General features: G+C 39.2%; 1 protein-coding gene and 1 long non-coding RNA gene across 2 annotated transcripts; one reads left to right on the forward strand and one right to left on the reverse strand.

Annotated features, from left to right (window-relative positions):
- Positions 1-219: 219 nt before the first annotated feature.
- LOC148691523 (uncharacterized) lies at positions 220-2494 on the forward strand. Its single transcript, XR_015955143.1, has 2 exons — positions 220-455; positions 1275-2494. It is a non-coding gene; the product is annotated as an uncharacterized LOC148691523 (long non-coding RNA).
- Positions 2495-4182: 1688 nt separating this feature from the next.
- Positions 4183-10291, reverse strand: LOC137737837 (protein DAY-LENGTH-DEPENDENT DELAYED-GREENING 1, chloroplastic). Its single transcript, XM_068477406.2, has 7 exons — positions 9517-10291; positions 8960-9045; positions 8054-8227; positions 6601-6715; positions 5547-5644; positions 4915-5050; positions 4183-4803 (listed from the first exon to the last, which is right to left on the reverse strand). The coding sequence occupies exons 1-7, from the start codon at positions 10144-10146 to the stop codon at positions 4735-4737; spliced, it is 1308 nt and encodes a 435-aa protein (XP_068333507.2). The 5' UTR covers positions 10147-10291; the 3' UTR covers positions 4183-4734.
- Positions 10292-18220: the final 7929 nt, after the last annotated feature.

Consider the following 18220-nt stretch of genomic DNA (forward strand, 5'->3'; position numbering starts at 1 on the left):
TAAAAGAATAAATTATACAGATGTCAAATGTTTATTCGTGGAACTCCAGGTCATGTGCTTGGTACAAAGAAAACTTTCTCCATTATCAGCTCTCTCTCTCCCTCTCTCTGACAATTCACTCTACCATAATTGTCATCATTACTCTCACACCTCCTCCCACATTAAACTTCACGTCACCCTCTCTCCTTCCACTCAATTCATTCAGCCTCACATCTCACATCTCACATCTCTCCCTCACCTCTCAAGCTCTCTATCCCGTAGCTCTCACTTCACTTTCTTTCTTGGCAAAACCGAGAATCACCACTTCACCACCTCTGAACGCTGCCCAAAAAAAATTCATAAACTCACACAAAATTTACTAATGGTCTCTAGAGCCCGTCTTCATACTCGAGGTCACAAATATGAAGGGTGGACTCTCGACAATGGCCGACGGAATCATCACTCCTCCAACCACAGTAAGCTTGAGATTTTCACCATTAAACTCTCTCGAGTTTCCAGTGCATTTTACTAGCATGCATGTACGTTTCTTCGTGTTTAAAGGACGAATATCTAACCCACCATGTTTTCCAGCAAGTCGTAGGATTTTTCCAAACTAAACCCAGCTAAATTTTGTTGACCTGGTCGTGTTTGAATGTGTACGACGATTTCCCACAACCCCTAGACAACGGATTTGAGCTTGCATGTTTGAAACCTGCTTTGTCTACAAAGTTCCCGAATATGGCAGTGGCTTTTAAGCCAATTTCCCGTCACCTCTGACCAAGTTTTGGTTCCCAAAATGGTATAAAAACGTTCTCCTCATCCGAAGCTTCATTTTGATATCTCTTGTGCAAAAAATGGTTGAGAAATGGCTATGTTGTGCTATTTTAGAAATTTTCGACGAAAATCCTGTTCTTGTGCAAATTAGGGGAAATTAAGTTTATTACATTAATTATTATTAGCTTAATGATTAGTGTAGTAAATTTCCGTTTGGGAGAGGATCACCCGGAGGAGTACCGCGGGCAGAATAGTTGGACAGTTACAACCTACATGTATCTGTTAGTGGGTCATTTCGTTTTTACGTGTATATATATATATATATATGTGATATTTCATAGCAACTGCTTTTATATACTATGATGTGACAAGTTATGTTTAGCTTTACAAATAGACTTTTCGTACACTTTATATTTTTAATATTATTTGTGAGCATAAACTTGTTGCATGACATTCTTGCATTTTATTTGCTCATTATTACATGTTTACATAGTGTCTCTTAGTTATTTGTACTGTTCTAGGTCAAGGATCAGCTTCACGTGTTGTTCACATGCACTGTTTACCTTCACTTTGGATCCAAAGTTAGATGCCAGCCTATCCTTTGTATGATGTTTTGGATTCGTTTGTGATGCGATTAGTGCAGCACACGTGATGTAGTACTAGAATGTAAAACCTACACCTTACCTGTTCCATTGTTTGAATATCTCTGTAATGGACTTGTGTGCCTAAATAAATTAATGAGCATTGATTTCTTGTAATAACGATTTGAGATTTAATGTTGAGATACCTTGTTGGTGTACCGTACATCTTTTCACTCACTTTTGCTGCAGGGTATCGGATTATAATATTTTCAGGAGATTATATAGTTGTTTTACAGCAAGGGGTTACGCATTTTCGAAAATGATTTACAAACTTTATTTTTTCAGGCCCACTCACCCTTATTTTTCGCCCCTCCAAGATTTTAGTGACAGAGGTTTTGTGACGGTGAGGATTGTTGGTAAAAGCTGTTATGTAGGAGGCTTTTCCTTTCGATATAAATGTCTTTACTCTTCTTTTATTGCAATTTATTTATACTCTGTCATCACTTGTGTGATATGGGTTCAACACTCTAAATTAGTCACTTTTAGGTTTTAATTTATTCACGTTTTCCACGTCACTACACTTTATGGCTTCGTCACCTTCCAAATATCGGCCAGCACATTGCGATTTAGGTGTCTCCATGGGCTTTCCAGGTTGGGTATGTCATAACATCCACCTCGCCTGGAGGACGGTACAATTCCTCGTCACGATGGTGAATGTCCAAGCTTATGTTAGCGTTTCACGGAGGCTCTTCAACAATTGAAATTGATGGATGAAGGTGCTTGGCCCTGCATTCGACGTGGTTTGGTGGATGGCCTTGAGTAATTTTGGCATTTTCCAAGTAAATGGTACATATAATGTAATCCGACGTGTAGGTTGGAGTAGACAGCTTTGGCCCTAGACGTGGTTCGGTGGATGGCCTTGAGTGATTCTTCTTTATAATTTTAAGGCCTCCCATAAACTTGTCATTGTGCATATGGGAAGCAGTTTGGAGAAATCTGATACTGGTCTAATGGTTTGTCACTTGAGCTACGAGTGCTTTAAACCATCTCCCGATGGGTTGAGCCTAGTCTGAGTTTTTAGCTGAACGGTCAAAAGTTTATTCGGTCGGGCCCAATATTTTCAATTGGGCAGAATTCCAGGGCAAACTTGTCTTGATAAAGCACAGTCGTTGCGGCCCAAACCAATCTTAAAAGTACGTCCAAAAAGTCAATTGTTAAAAAAAAGATAAAGTACAAAAAACTACCTCAATTATGGATCGAACGAAACTTTCATATATCATCTTTTAAAATTGACAATGTCATACCTCATTTTACGAATTTGTGACAATGTCATATCTTCCATTAATTTTTCTGTTATCTATTCCGTTAAGTAGTGATGTGGCTTAAAAAAATTAATAAAAAATTAAAAAATTAGTTGAATATTAAAAACTAAAATTATAAAATCATTTAAAAAAAATATTTTACATGGGGACCCACCCCCTTATCCCCCTCACCTTTCTTCCCTCCTCCCGTCCTCCCCCACCCCAAACCCAGATCCCATCCCCACTTCGCTCTCCCTTGCTGTGCCCATAACCACCATCCCTCCCCTCTCTCTCTCCCTTTTCCTCTCGTATTCTCTTTGCCTTTCTCCCTTTCACGTTGCAACAGCAGCCTCGTCGACTCTGCCATTGTCGGCAAGCTCCAAGCCCTAAACTTCACAAACCTCGTCCTCTGCACCCACGTCGAGAGCCTTTCATCTCCGAGAACCTGACCGATTCGATCGTCGACATGCGCCTTGGCGAGCTTGCCCTCCGCACCCATAACTCCACCAGTAAGTCTGCGTCTTCCGACAAGGAGTACCTCTAGCTATCCCAAGCCTTCAGTGATTTCTCCACCTGAAGCAACAACATATCGGGATATTTAAAACGGCTCACAAGCTTGCCGTCACCGGAAAACGCGCTGACCTCTAAATTATCTAAGGCTGCGCCAGAATTGGAGCCATGCCAGGGGTTTTTGCAAAGGGATAACTTCTCAACCAAGATCATCGAGAGCATTTTGCCGGAGGATCTTCAGCCGACGATCAAGATCTGCGTTGACGACCTCCAATCGTCGTCGCTTGTTGTGAAGCAATCTGCAACAGCCAAGCTCAGGCTTTTAGCGAAGAATCAGGTTGATAATCACATCTTGATCGCGCGAGTCCAGTGCCTTTCCCGCTCTAATTCCTCTACTGCGATGCAGCAATCCATGGACACATGAGCACGCCACCACGGCGCACACCCAGTTTGCGAAATTTCAATTGGGATTTGAATATGGGAGAAAGAAAAGGATGGATGCACAAGGCAAAGTTGTCAAAGGGGTAGCAACAGAACACACCCAATTTGTGAAATTCCAATTGGGATTTGATTTGTTTGAGTAAATTAAAAATTGGGGACTGAAATGGGGAAGAAGGGTGAGGATGATAAGTTCAGGGGAGACAGGTTGGAAAGAAGGTTGAGGGTGATGAGTTTGAAGGGTGGGTTAAGGGAAGACGAGCGGGTGGGACCTAGGCTTGGGGTGGGGGAAGATGGGAGGAGGGAAGAAAGGTGAGGGGGATAAGGGATGGGTCCCCATGTAAAAAAAAAATTGTTAAAATGATTTTATAATTTTAGTTTTTAATATTTAATTAATTTTTTAATATTTTATGAATACTTGACGGAATAGATGACAGACAAACTAACGGAAGGTATGACATTGGCACAAATTCATAAGATGAGATATGACATTGTCAATTTTAAAAAATAAGGTATGAAAGTGTCATGACATCAATAGTTGAGGTAATTTTTTGTACTTTACCCTAAAAAAAAAGCCTATTATATTAACACCTCACGTGTTGTTCAATAAATTTCCCATACTTAATACACATTACATTTGCTTTTTCAATGTACGTACGTACGTACGATGTAGATTTAACTGTACGTACTAGTACTACGTATAAATATCTTTTACTGTTTTTATACCACATTTGTCATTTATGGGTAAGAAAAAATGAAAAAGGATCCTCTTCAAATCCTCTTTGTGGGGATCTAGGGGATCAATCAATCATGTCCGTTCATCGTACATCGTGCGATCAGTTTTCATTAGATACTGTTTATATTCAATTTTAAATTTTAAATTTTAAATAATTTCTGACCGTACGATGTACAATGAATGTACATGATAGATTGATCCTCCGGATCCCCACAAAGAACATCCGAAGAGGATCATTTTTCAGAGTGAATGATATCCAAACAACTACAATGCGGTATACACTCATACAATGACGTAAACCTCCCTCTATACGGGAAATCAAGGAAACAAAAAGAAATGTAATCTTCGTGGTACATGGCTACCTACCTTTCTCAAAATTCTTTTAAATGCCAGAGAACCCACACAAAGAATTTTACTAGTGACGCTTCATTTCTCGGAATATGTTTGTCACCTTCGGGGATAATCTTGGAAGGAATTTAAACAGCTGCACCACAAATAGAAATGGTACCAAATTGTAAAGAAACTACAAGCACTAAAGCATGTACGAGTGGTTTGCAAAACTGAAATTACTATATAGTAGAAGAGCAGAACGTACCCAAAGTTTGACGCATGCATCCATGATAACTGGAATCAGGCAGATGAAAATGGTTATGGCAGACTGATCAACCTCAAGCCCATAATGCTCAACAAAAATTTCTAACAATGTTTGCCAACCGGACTCAGAATGATACCTGCAGGTATGCAGTTGTGTACCTCAATCAGAAAAGTTTGATATGCACGCATTTTGGTCACACGAGGATGACTAGGATAGAAATCACAGAAATGAAACTGAAGAATTGGAACTAAAATCATCCTACCACAAGATGGCGACATTCACCTAAGGGACATTGTGCATCCTTGACATGCAATATAATATATGTCATATGTGTGCGCATGCGTGTACATATATGGGGTAATATTCTCTTACCACATAACTAGGTAAGTTATGTCATGAGACTGTGAATCTGGACTTCACTCTCACAAGAGCCCGCCTAATCAGCGGTCCATATTGACAGTCTAGCTATGTAACGTACTAAGCTATCTGGCAAGAGAAAAATTCCATATATATGTGTATGTCTTTAATTTTATAGCTTTCCATAGTTGTAAGCAAATTTGAACAAACACTGTATTGTATACTGAATATAGTAACAGAAATTCACAGTACCAAACAAAAGAGCAGTTTATTACCCTAAAAAAATATCTGTGATAAGTATAATTAGAAATGCCTTCCCGGTATCTGAAATATTATTTATTATCTTATAACCTGTAAACTTCAGCAATGCTACCTGCAAAAGGAAGAGGAAGAATAAAAAACGGAAATACAATCAATTTAACAAGACTTAGTGCAGAGTTTTTAGCAGGCAATTTAAATCAGAAACAAAATAATCTCCATGAACACAAATATGCTTCTTAAGAAAGTAGCTAGACCAACATAGTATATCTTCATGGGTACTCCATGAAGTTAAGCTATAATTTCATTGCCAAACTGATAAATCAAGCAACATAGTTTCCAAAGATCAGCCGGGGAACTCTATTACTTCTAAGTAACAAATAATTATGTTTGGAATTTATGTGAACCAAGAACTTAAAATCCTGTGAATATTAATCATAAAGGTTAAGATAATGCTTGGGAGAAGAGTCACATCGGCCAAGAATGCTTACATTTGCATTGAACTCTTAAAGCTCACCTCTGCAATCTGCATAGAAAGTGATATAGCTTTCCTAGTTTCCTAACATTAAGTTCTCTGCTTCATTCCAATTAGTTAGATCGAATATTTGTTGTTCCTTACGTCACCACTCCCATCCAGACATAAAATGTTCTATAGTCTTGACCTACTAATACTATAGTATAGATCTAATTTGTGTCAGTATTCATATGATATTGATAGCTATAATTCTGAGCAGATAAAAGGCATCACAACTTCACAAGTTTGACGCGTTCTGCAAACAATGAGGATGCATATTCATCACCCTAACCAAATAGATGATAAACAGACCAAAAAAAAAAACCGCACATAGAACAACTGAGAAAAAGGCAAAGAAAAAACAATCTAGTAGTAGGAACTGACACTCATAGCTAATAATGCAATAACTGCTCATACTACCATATCTGCAAGACAAATGGAGTTGTTAACTGTAACATTCCAAGGACATTCAGTTTTAGGTAACGCTATTATGATCGTAATGGGAAAAAATTATCATGCATGAAAGTAACCACAGAAAGAAAGTAATAGTAGCTCACTTTACTCTGATTGCTGTATAAAAGAATGAATAATGAGATCCCGAATATCATATCTGACCATATGTTGGCAAATGCATTACGATTCTCTAGTCTCCATTCATCTCTCAGCTCTAACCTGTTGAAGCCATAAGAAACGTAATTTGGATGCTATTCGTCATTGAAACTAAAGTCTAAAATCTAGTTTAAGAAGATTAGAACATAAGGGGAATTTTCCAATATTATCTCAAAATATAATACTCAGTTTCAACATTTCTAGTCACATTACACCATAATTAAAAATGTAAAATCATTGACATAGGTAAATTTATTAGCCATAATTAAAAAGTGAGAATACTTGATGACCTTTTACAATTATAACCTGGACATTTTTCTCATTGCATACTAGGGCATTTGGATCTCTGAAATGAGAGTATTTTTTGTTATGTAGATACAAAAGTCCAAGTGTGCAGTGCACTGAGAAAAATGTCCAGCTATAACTTTACACCATACCATCATCCATATGCAAGAGAACCTTGAATGAAATAAGTCCAGCTAAAAACAAAATCTGTTTTCTAATGACAGGTGCCATGTGTTTAAAGGTTTTTGGATTATTTACAAAATTAATTGTCTTCATTAGAGTTAGGTATGCTATGCTTACATTGTGATCACTGGGCTAATTATATCCGTGTACTGATATAAATATCAGCGGCTTCCTTCTCTGTACAATGATAGTGCATTCATTTTAATTGAAAATTCCTTTCTTTCTTTCTTCCTTCCTGCTGTGATTTCTCCGTCTTTTCACTCTGTGTTACAAGAGTTCAGATTTTTTTTCCCCCTTTTTTGTTTTTTTTTTTTTTTTTCCTGCAAGCATATATCCATATATTTCCCAGTCCTCTACTTTGAACTTCTAAACCTACCAGTTTTGGTCATACTCTGTACATTTCTTCCATATGTTAATGCATCGCCTCCCCTTACCTTGTACCCTGTTGTCAACCCCGGTATTAGGGCAGAAGCAGTTTCTCTGAAGGACAATGGTTCTACTATACTAGTACTCATGTAGAATCCCAACTACTTTTTTATTACTTAAGATAGATTATAACTGTTCTGGGTCAAATCTTCACTTTTAACTTTTTACCCGATTTAAAGGCTTTTAGCAGCCTGAATACAGTTATAATTTATGGAGGTTTACACAATGGAACTAGTCATTGATGTAATGATCAAACTAATAAGTTCTACATGTTTGACTGTTTATGTGGTGATATGTTCTAGAGTCACAAGTCACAAACTATACTGCTCAAGTCTTGGCATGTGTGACTACTTTTAGCCCTTTTATAGAAAACTCCATTCTAATCTACCCCCTCATCTCAATTGTGACTTTGTGAACCTATTTTAAACTTGGATAAAGACTAAAAGACTACAACGGTAATGTTATGGAGGCTCTTTCTAGAGGAGTACTAAAGAGCAGGAATCTTACGCTTTATGCCGCAACTCCCACCAAACCTCATCATCAGAAAGCGGTGGAGATTTTCCAATTTCCATCTCAAGATGAAATCTTGCTCCCTCCATTTTTAATTCCTCAACCATTTGAAGCTTTTGATTTCGTCTGACATCAAGCAACTGTGCTGCAAGTGGTACAGTCTTCACATATCTGTTCGCAAGCAAGTGGGTGCTCCATTAGTTCTTAATTTTAGAGGTAAAAGTAATGGTTAAAATTAAGTTAATACCAGGTCCAATGCAACAAAAAATATATGCTGAACTTACAATCTTTTTCCTTTAGTTTATACAAGCATGCATAAATAACACACACACACACACACACAAATATGTATAAATGTATAACCAACAACCTAACAATAGTGGTTCAAAACTAACTAAGTTTTTTGACATAACTACCAAAATAAGAAACTTGTAAAACAGAACCAACCTACCTACAGAAAAGTTCTAAGTTAAGAAGGTGGAGGTGGAGGTGGAGGTGGAGGTGGAGGTGGAGGTGGAGTAGAAAGGTTGCATTTAGAGAAGTATGTGAAATTCTATATTCTACACAGTACACACACAATCGCACGCATGCCTTTCTTTAAAAGAAGAAAATTATTGTAGCCACTTATTTCAAGATACGTTCCTGATGCAGTCTTCTTTTCTGGCATCAATAGGGATAAGCACATTAAGGCAATATGCCTTAGAAGTTTGTTGAATAATTTAGTTATGCTGCCTTTAGATGGTGCAACGAAATGGAGTTAATAACAATATATATGGAGAGTAAAATTAAATTCCAAAGACACAGGATTTGATATTGGTATTTAAACATGTTCACTCGGAAATTAAACAAGGAAACATTGCACGTGTGTTTATATATCTGATAAGCAAAAGAGATAACGCTTACCTGTCTAAGAAAGGCATCAGAACATAGTCGTGAACCACAAAATCCAAGGCCCAGGGTATGATAACTAATACTGCCAAAAATTTGGCCTGTAAAAAAGGATGAATTTGGCTTAGGGCAATCAGTCCTTCAACAATAAAAAGAAGATCGCAACATGTAATAGCACAAGACTAATATTGCTAAAGGAAAAAAAGCGGGCTTACAGAAAATTACACTAAAACCATTTGATCTCATAATTTTGTTGCCTGTTGTAAAAATGTTCCAAGGCAGAAACACCAATGCAATATATAAAGTTGAATACTGCAATTGTTTTGATAGCTCCTCCATTAAAGTTAGGAATGTTTAATGTTTAGATTGTTTCTCTTTCATTCTTTATACTCTGTTTATACATATTGCGCACTTACGATCAACGAAAAGTGTTTAACCTTTAGTTTCCACCGGAATTAGTAATGCGACTGAACAGTTAACAGCATGAGTGACGAGTGCATAATTAGATTTTTAGAGTGCGAATAATAGTTGGCAAGTAAAATGCATATTGTTGTTGTACTAGTTGTAGTTACCGAATTGAGTGAGGCATAGCGAAAAACGCGGTCTTCATAGAGCATGTCCTCCTCATCATCTTCTTCCTTTCCGAGGACAAAATCGCTGAGAGAGTAAATCAATCCCCTTTCTTGAGTAGGATCCGACTGCACAGATGCTTCCCAGGAGGAAGTAGAAGAATTAGAGTTAGAATTAGAATCCGAAATCCAATCCTCCCACATGCGGTTCTCCTCGTTGGTCATGTCCTGCTGTGCTTCCCTCAACTCCACGATTGCTTCTGCCCTTGTCTTCCACGCCTCAAATTTCTCAGATTCTTCGCCTCTGCTGTTGGCGGCAGCTGGGGAGGAGCCATCTAACTCCTCTTCTTGCTCCTCCTCCGCCGCCAGCATGTCGTCCTCCTTCAAACCAAGCCAATTCCCGTCGTCGTCGAAAAAGAATGTTTGCCACCAAGTCCTTTTCCTTTTCCTTTTTCCAGAAGCATTTGGAATGTGCTCTGCAGCGGCAGACCTCCGCCGCCTTGTATCAACCACAAGAGGCAGTGGCGTCGACAAATTTCTGTGGAAAATGGAGTTGCGGCTGAGCAGACTGAGCTTGGAGTTAACAAAGATCAAGCTTTTGCACAAGACGGCGGAGGAGGACATGATTAACATAGTAAGCCCACATTTTCCAGCTCCTCAAAGCAAAAATTGAAGAATTCAAACACGAACATCAAAACTAGTTGGTGGATAAAGAGCTTGTTCACTCTTCACACTTTAGGGAGGAAAGTGGATAAAGGTTGGGAGCGTTTAGTTAATTTATTTTAGGGCTTTTATCGAAAATGGTTCTTAAAATTCAACCACACCATCAAAAACGGTTTCTAAAATTAATAATTGATAATTTCTGAAAAGTAGTGTCGTAAATCGTTCCTTCCATCATAATTATATCAAAAATTATGTTATATGCTGATGTGACACATAAAGAGACCTCATAAGATGTATTATCACAAATGGTCTCTGAAATTCACCTAGACCATCAAGATAGTTCCTGAAATTGAAAATCGAATAATATAATCCTAAAAACATCAATATGATCTTTCCGTTACAATTCTGTTAAAAATTATATTGTATGCTGATGTGACACATGTGATGACACGTCCCTAATTTTCCGTGTAAATTCATTCCTGAGTATGTAAAATGATGTTTATGCCCTTATTGGCAAAGTGGAACCTAACGTGGACGTAGTTATTTGGCTTTTAATTTATTTTTCTCGTTATCGTAATTAAATAGTACTTGTTGTTACAAAATGCGTGAGCGTGAGGTAGGCCTGAATCAGATTTGTAACGAAGAAGTTATGTTTAGTTAAAGTGCGTTAACAACGGGTAGAATTGTACACGTGTGCTAATTATTTAGTGTAGGAAATATTGTTTTTGATAAGGAGACAGATTTCGTGTACCTTGAATTATACAAAAATCTTATCACTTTCTCCATTTAAAAAAGGAGTCCCATGACCCTATCTCACCACCAATCAGTCACTCTCCTCAATTCTCTCACCTAATCAGACAACTTCTCTCTCTCTCTCTCTCTCTCTTTTGTCCAATCAGAAAACCTCTATCTCTCTCATCTCCTCCTTCTCTCCCCTTTCACACCGTGTCTTCCCTCTCTGCAGCAACCATACACCATCATCAAACCTCACATATCGAACTTCAAACCACCACCATCATACTTCTCTCATCCCCACAAGTCCATCTGTACAAATCAATCCTAAAATGGTGATGTTTTAAGCTTCCAACTCGGAGCTCCGACTTGAGTGTGAGTTCTCTGACGACTTCCCATTTGTGTTAAAAGATTTTGGAAATTTGGAAGCATCCACACAACTCCTCGAGGTATCTAGTTCAAGCTTGAAGCTAAGCCAACGTCGAAACACACAATTTCAAGAAGTTGAAAATTGTCCGAGATCTTCGAGCTAATTTCAGTCCATTTCCGTACTTCCAAAAGGTATGGACTTGTTCTACTCTTCATAAGCTTCATTTCCATATAAAGTACATAAAAAATGGTTGAGAAATGAAGAAGATATGTAGTTTTAAAATTCAACGTAAAATTTCAGACCTTTGAAGCTTTGAAGAGTCCTTTGGATCCTCATGATTGTTTTCAGATCGATGTTTGTGGATCGAATGAAAGAGAAGTTTGAGGTTGCTCATGACAAAGCTTTACTTCGGAAATATTTTGAACCAAACCAAAAAGTTTTATGGAAAAAGTCAAGGTTCGAAGTTTTTCCCACTAGGCTTCGATCTAGATGGAATGGACCTAATCTCATTGTGCAAGCATATCCCTATGGTGCCGTGGAAATTCAAGATATGAAGAGTGGTTTGACATTTAAGGTGAATGACCATCGTTTGAAGCAATACTTGGAACCTATCCCACAAATGAATGAGGAGGTTTTGTACCTCAATGATCTTAAATAAATATTGTTATGTCTGGCTGAAGACTTAAAACTTAGCGCTTCTTGTGAGGCAACCCAAGTTTTTGAAGAAGGAAGATGGCGCTTGTTGTGTGCTTGAGAGTGGACTTCATCATGACCAGGGGAGTTCTAAACTTTACTCTTTATTTTTTTTTTTTTAACTTATTTTTATTCAGTTCTATTTTTCCTTATTTGTTTAACTCATTGCATGCCTTGTATTGCACTTCACATTGAGGACAATGTGTTATTCAAGTTTGGGGGAGGGATCTCATTTTGATAGTTTTTCATTAGTTGTTTTGAGTCAGTAAATGTAGGCCCTCTGTTTTATTAAAGCCGTTTATGAGTTTTGGTTCGCATTGCGTTCTTCAAATTTTCGTTCTGAATTCAACCATATAAAGAACATTGAATTCTGCCAAGTAGTTTGCAAGATATATGTAAAAAATTGAACAAAGGTCAGAAATTGGTTATTGCTAACATGCAGTCTTCGTTTTCAAATCTTTTAAATTATGGTTCTTGTTAGTTGTTTTGCTGTGTCATTAGTGTCCTAAAATTCCAAACAAAAAAACAAATGGATAATTTGAAAACCCAAAAAGATTTTTTTGTTTTTCTTTGTGTCGTTTTGGTTATTTGTTTCCAAATCCAATGATAATAACTTGGTTGCCACTTAAATATGGTTCTAAGAAATGGATAAGCATTGTTTGTGTTCTTTGGTTAGCTATGCTTTATAAGATCATTCTTTACACCTTTCTCATGCACATAGCCACTGTTAATACAATTGTTTGCTTGCTTAGAGAATTATCTGCAAATTAAGTTGTCATTAAGATCTCAACGAACACTAGAACTTGCTTCAATATCTCTTGAGGCGAAATCCTAAATCATGCAATATCAGGGAGATGATTTTGGCCATCTTCAGTGTGACAGCCCGTCCCAGAAATATAAAAAAAAAAAAAAACGTACGAGTGAAAAGACTATTTTGCCCTAGTTCGATTTCGTTACGTTATTGGTTGTTTTTGTGTTGTGTTGGCATGTTTTGGGCCACACACTCACACTCCCACACCCCACACCTTTCTGTCCCTTTCCCTGTGATTGTCCCGAGCCCCATTTCCCTTCCCATTCACCATATACGTACGGACACACACCCAAAACCCATTAAACCTCCACAGATCGAGGAAACCAAGACCATATTCGAGCTCTAATGCGTTACGAATGTGACACATAAATTAAACCCTATTTGTGACAATTGTAGTAATGATGTAAGTAGGGATCGTTCTAACCGGGGATTAACTAGGGGTGCTAAACACTTGTGTAAACACGAATAATTCCTGAAACAAGAGACAAGAATACGTGTACAAAATATATATTTTGTATTAATGATTTTGAGGTTACAATCTCTTTGTAATTTGGTCCTCTGATTCTATCTTCGTAGGATGTTGGTTTGTGGATGAGTTGTTGATCCAACGGGCCGTCGGGGCTTGATCTAAGGATGAACAGTTGATGAATGATGAACACTTTCTTCAAGGGGCCGTCGGGGCTTGATCTTGAAGAATGGGTGTATGAGTTTGTTGAGGTTGTTGATCCAAAGGGCCGTTGGGGCTTGATCTTTAGGATGAACGGATGATGAATGATGAACACTTTCCTCAAGGACCGTCGGGGCTTGATCTTGAGTTGGTGGAAGTTCTTCAAGGGTCGTTGGGGCTTGATCTTGAAGGTGAACGGATGAGCGGATCTTCAAGGGCTTTTGGGCTTAATCTTGAAGAACGATTGGATGTGTGGATTTGTTGAGGTCGTTGATCCAAAGGGCCGTTGGGGCTTGATCTTAGGATGAACGGATGATGAATGATGAACACTTTCCTCAAGGACCGTCGGGGCTTGATCTTGAGTTGGTGGAAGTTCTTCAAGGGCCGTTGGGGCTTGATCTTGAAGGTGAACGGATGAGCGGATCTTCAAGGACTTTTGGGCTTAATCTTGAAGAACGATTGGATGTGTGGATTTGTTGAGGTCGTTGATCCAAAGGGCCGTTGGGGCTTGATCTTAGGATGAACGGATGATGAATGATGAACACTTTCCTCAAGGACCGTCGGGGCTTGATCTTGAGTTGGTGGAAGTTCTTCAAGGGCCGTTGGGGCTTGATCTTAAAGGTGAACGGATGAGCGGATCTTCAAGGGCTTTTGGGCTTAATCTTGAAGAACGATTGGATGTGTGGATTTGTTGAGGTTGTTGATCCAAAGGGCCGTTGGGGCTTGATCTTAGGATGAACGGATGATGAACGATGAACACTTTCTTCAAGGGCCGTCGGGGCTTGATCTTGAGTTGGTGGAAGTTCTTCAAGGGCCGTTGGGGCTTGATCTTGAAGGAGGATTTGACGAAGAACGAAGAGTGCTTTCTTGATCCTTCGGGATTTGCTTGAGAGCTTTAGAGTTTCAAGGCTTCTTCCTTTCTTCCTTCTTTCTTCCTTCTTTCTTCTTTCTTCCCCAAAATGAATACCTTGGCCTCCTATTTATAGAATTCCAAAACTTGATTTTTGGATTTAAATAATCAGATGAAATAAATCATTTCTGCCAGGTATTGACACGTGTCATATTTGATGACTTTTCCAATTTATTTCGATTTTTCGTTGAATCACACGTTACATGTAAAATTTATGTGACACGTGAACGTTGAAATTTTAATTATTGGTCAACATTCATTTCACCGAAATTTTGATGTCTACAAATGCCCCCACTTCAAGGCGCATCGTAGACATGTGCTTGTCACGTGTAGAAGATGCGTTTTGAAGTCCCTTAATGTAGATGTCAACCCAAGGGCCGTCGAGGCTTGATCTTGAATTGGGCTGGAAATTTCTTCAAGGGCCATCGAGGCTTGATCTTGAGTTCGACTGGAAGATTTTCTGGTTTCCTCCAATCGTTGATTTTCACACAGGCTTAATCTTGAACTGGGCTGGAGGATTCTTTTGGTCTCCTCCGAAGGTCTGAACTTACTCCTTTTATCTGGAGTTGAATTTGATTCAAGGGTGGTGAACACTTGATTTTGAATCGAACTTGTGCTTTCTTCAAGGGCCATCGAGGCTTGATCTTGAGTTCGACTGGAAGATTTTCTGGTTTTCTCCAATCGTTGATTTTCACACAGGCTTAATCTTGAACTGGGCTGGAGGATTCTTTTGGTCTCCTCCGAAGGTCTGAACTTACTCCTTTTATCTGGAGTTGAATTTGATTCAAGGATGGTGAACACTTGATTTTGAATCGGACTTGTGCTTTCTTCAAGGGCCATCGAGGCTTGATCTTGAGTTCGACTGGAAGATTTTCTGGTTTTCTCCAATCGTCGATTTTCCGCAGGCTTAATCTTGAACTGGGTGCAGGGTTCTTTTGGTCTCCTCCACTCGTTGATTTTCCTTTGTGCTACTCTTGAACTGGGCAGCAGGATTCTTTTGGTCTTCCCCGAAGGTCTGAGCTTACTCCTTTTTTTTTGTTTCTTTGTTCAATCTCTCCAATTCGTATTGAAGAGGGTTAGAGGATAGCTCAGCATATGCAGTTGTAGCTTGTCTCCACATGCTTCAATGTATCATTTTCACTTGCCTTACTTGCTCCCCTTTGCAGAAGTGGTATTTCCTTATGCAGGTTTAGCATCTTCTCTTGTAGTATTTGTTCCTGATGCAGGAGTTGAATGCAAACCTTGCATTTGAATGGACCATCACTTCTTGGTGGCAGCGCAAGTTTGAGTGGAGGTTCCGACATATTGCTTTCTCTGTCCTTGTCCTGGCAGGTGAGAACAAGGGCAAAGGAAAAGATAGGGGAAAAGCATGATATGAGATACCTTTGCTTTCGCCCTTGATGATATGAGATACTTTTGCCTTGGTGTCATTTGTTTGTAAGGGCATTCCCGGAGAGGAAGAAAACTAAGCATTTTGAGATGCTTTGCTGGGAGTGTACTCTCGGAGGTGAGGAAGAGTTGGGCATTTTTTTTTTTTTTTTTTTTTTTTTTGTTTGCAGGTCTGCCTTGCCATAAAAGATGAAGGTTGACATATATAGGGATTTCCCAATAGCAAGTGGTGGTACTGTTCTTTTACCCTTGTCGACAAACGTTTTGATACCGCAAATCCGGCTTTTTGAAATAGTGACGACTCTTCGATCTTTGAATACGCCTCTTTGATTTCTGAACGATGCCTCTTCGATTTCTGAACGACGCCTCTTCGATTTTTGAACGAGCGCCTCTTTTGACAAAGCTGCACGCGTTTTCTGAAAAGCAGAGAAAGCGTCGCCGAACTTTGCGCTTGTCGGCTAAAGATGTGTAGCTGCGATGATGACCTCCACGTGATCTTTTGACAAAGTTGAACGCGTTTTCTGAAAAGCCGAGAAAGCGTCGCCTAACTTACGCCGGAAAATCCAGCTTTTGAGATTTGCAGAGCGATGTCTCTTCACTTTTGAGTAAGCGACCCTTCGATTTCTGAACCAACGCCTCTTTGATTTCTGAGCAAGCGCCTCTTCGATTTCTGAGCAAGCGCCTCTTCCTTTTTATAGAGGTATTGATCACCTCTAACATGCACACTTTGAAGGTTGCTCATTCCTGAAAATCATCTCCGGCCTTTTGAGTTTTAACTCCATCCACCCATCTCTTTTAACACCTTTGAAAAATGGCTAACCCATCGAACCTTAGCTTAGAATTAAGTCTCAGCAGTGATACGGGCGCGCCGCATCAAGGTAACGTATGGCGCCCTTCTTTCTTATCTTCTAACGGTCCTCTTACAGGTGAAGACTCCGTGATGCAGGACGCCACAACAGCTACAATAGTAGCTAGGAACCTCCTCACTCCAAAAGATAGTAGGCTGCTGTCAGGACGGTCCGATGAGTTGGCCGTTCAAGAGTCCCTCGCTCTTAGTGTTCAGTGTGCGGGCTCTGTGTCCAACATGGGCCAACGCCTGCTTGCTCGGTCCCGTCAGGTGGAATCATTGATGGCAGAGGTGGAAGATCTTAAGCAGGAGATTAAACAGCTTAAGTACGAGAATAGAAGTTTGCATGTGCTTGCAAATAACTATTCGTCGGGCATGAAGAGGAAGCTTGATGAGATGCAAGAATCTCAAGGTCGCATTCAAAGTGACCGTCAAAGGCTTGCGTCTTTCTTCCAGAGGCACATTTTTCCTGCGTCATCTAGCGTTCCACCAAGTATCGGGGCCTCGAATGATCTATCTTTGGTGCCTCCCGCTTCTGGAGTTTGGCCAAGTAGTGGGGCTTCACGTAAACAACCTTTGTGAATGCTCCATCTTTCTCTTTCTTTGTTAGATACATTTTTTTTTTTTTTTTTTCGCACTTGTAATTTCTCGAAAATCAATGAACATGCTTCGTTTTATTTAGTGTATTGTGCTAAACACAGAGAAAACATGTACATCACCAAGATTTTTTTTTATTCTTTTCTTTGCTTTCGGTGGCGCTGATCCACCATTCATTTATATATATATATATATATATATATTTCAGATGGTGCCAGAAGCATCACCATTGTTTTTTTCTTTCTTTTTATTATATATATATATATATATTTTTTTTTTTTTGCACATGGTTCCAGAAGCATCATCATTGTTTTTATTATACATATATATATATATATTTTTTTTTTTTCTTTTTTAAATTTTTTATTATTCTTTTGAAAGATGCTTCCAGCATCATCATTGCTGCTTTTTTTTTTTTTTTTTTTATTATTCTTTTGAAAGATGCTTCCCGGCATCATCATTTTTTTTATTTTTTTTTATTTTTTTATTTTTTCTTTATATGGCCATCTGCAAGGCTGAGTTCGTGGGTGAAAACCCAGGCCGAGTCCGAGAGAAGACGGAGGAGATCTTTGGGTGTGAGTTGACAAACTTTGATTTTGTCGATCACATTCAAAGGCAGCAGCAGAGGCAAGCAGACGGATGAGATCTTTGGGTGTGAGTTGACAAACTTTGATTTTGTTGATCACATTCAAAGGCAGCAGCCATGGCGGAGGTGCAGAAGCAGCCAAAGCTTGAAGCAGAGTGTAAGGCGTCGAGCTTGAAGACCGGCTAGTCGTTTGACAGCGGTCAATGAAGCTCTTCGTTGATTTTGATCATGGTGGCCGTCGTGACGAGCTCGAGGTTTGTTGGCAGCTTGAGGAGACAGAGGAAAAAAACTACACCATCGCCTTTGATCACAGGTAAGGAGCACAGCCACTGAGCACAGGCACCGAGCACAACCACCATACTCCAGCTCGTTAATTCCCTGGGCTCCCCCAAAGACAACCTTGCTTCACGCCGTCGTCCTCTCTGCTTTCCTCAAATTCTCG

The sequence above is a fragment of the Pyrus communis genome, chromosome 13 (genome assembly GCF_041283825.1).
Source record: "Pyrus communis isolate YQ-2024b chromosome 13, ASM4128382v1, whole genome shotgun sequence".
Taxonomy (NCBI): domain Eukaryota; kingdom Viridiplantae; phylum Streptophyta; class Magnoliopsida; order Rosales; family Rosaceae; genus Pyrus; species Pyrus communis.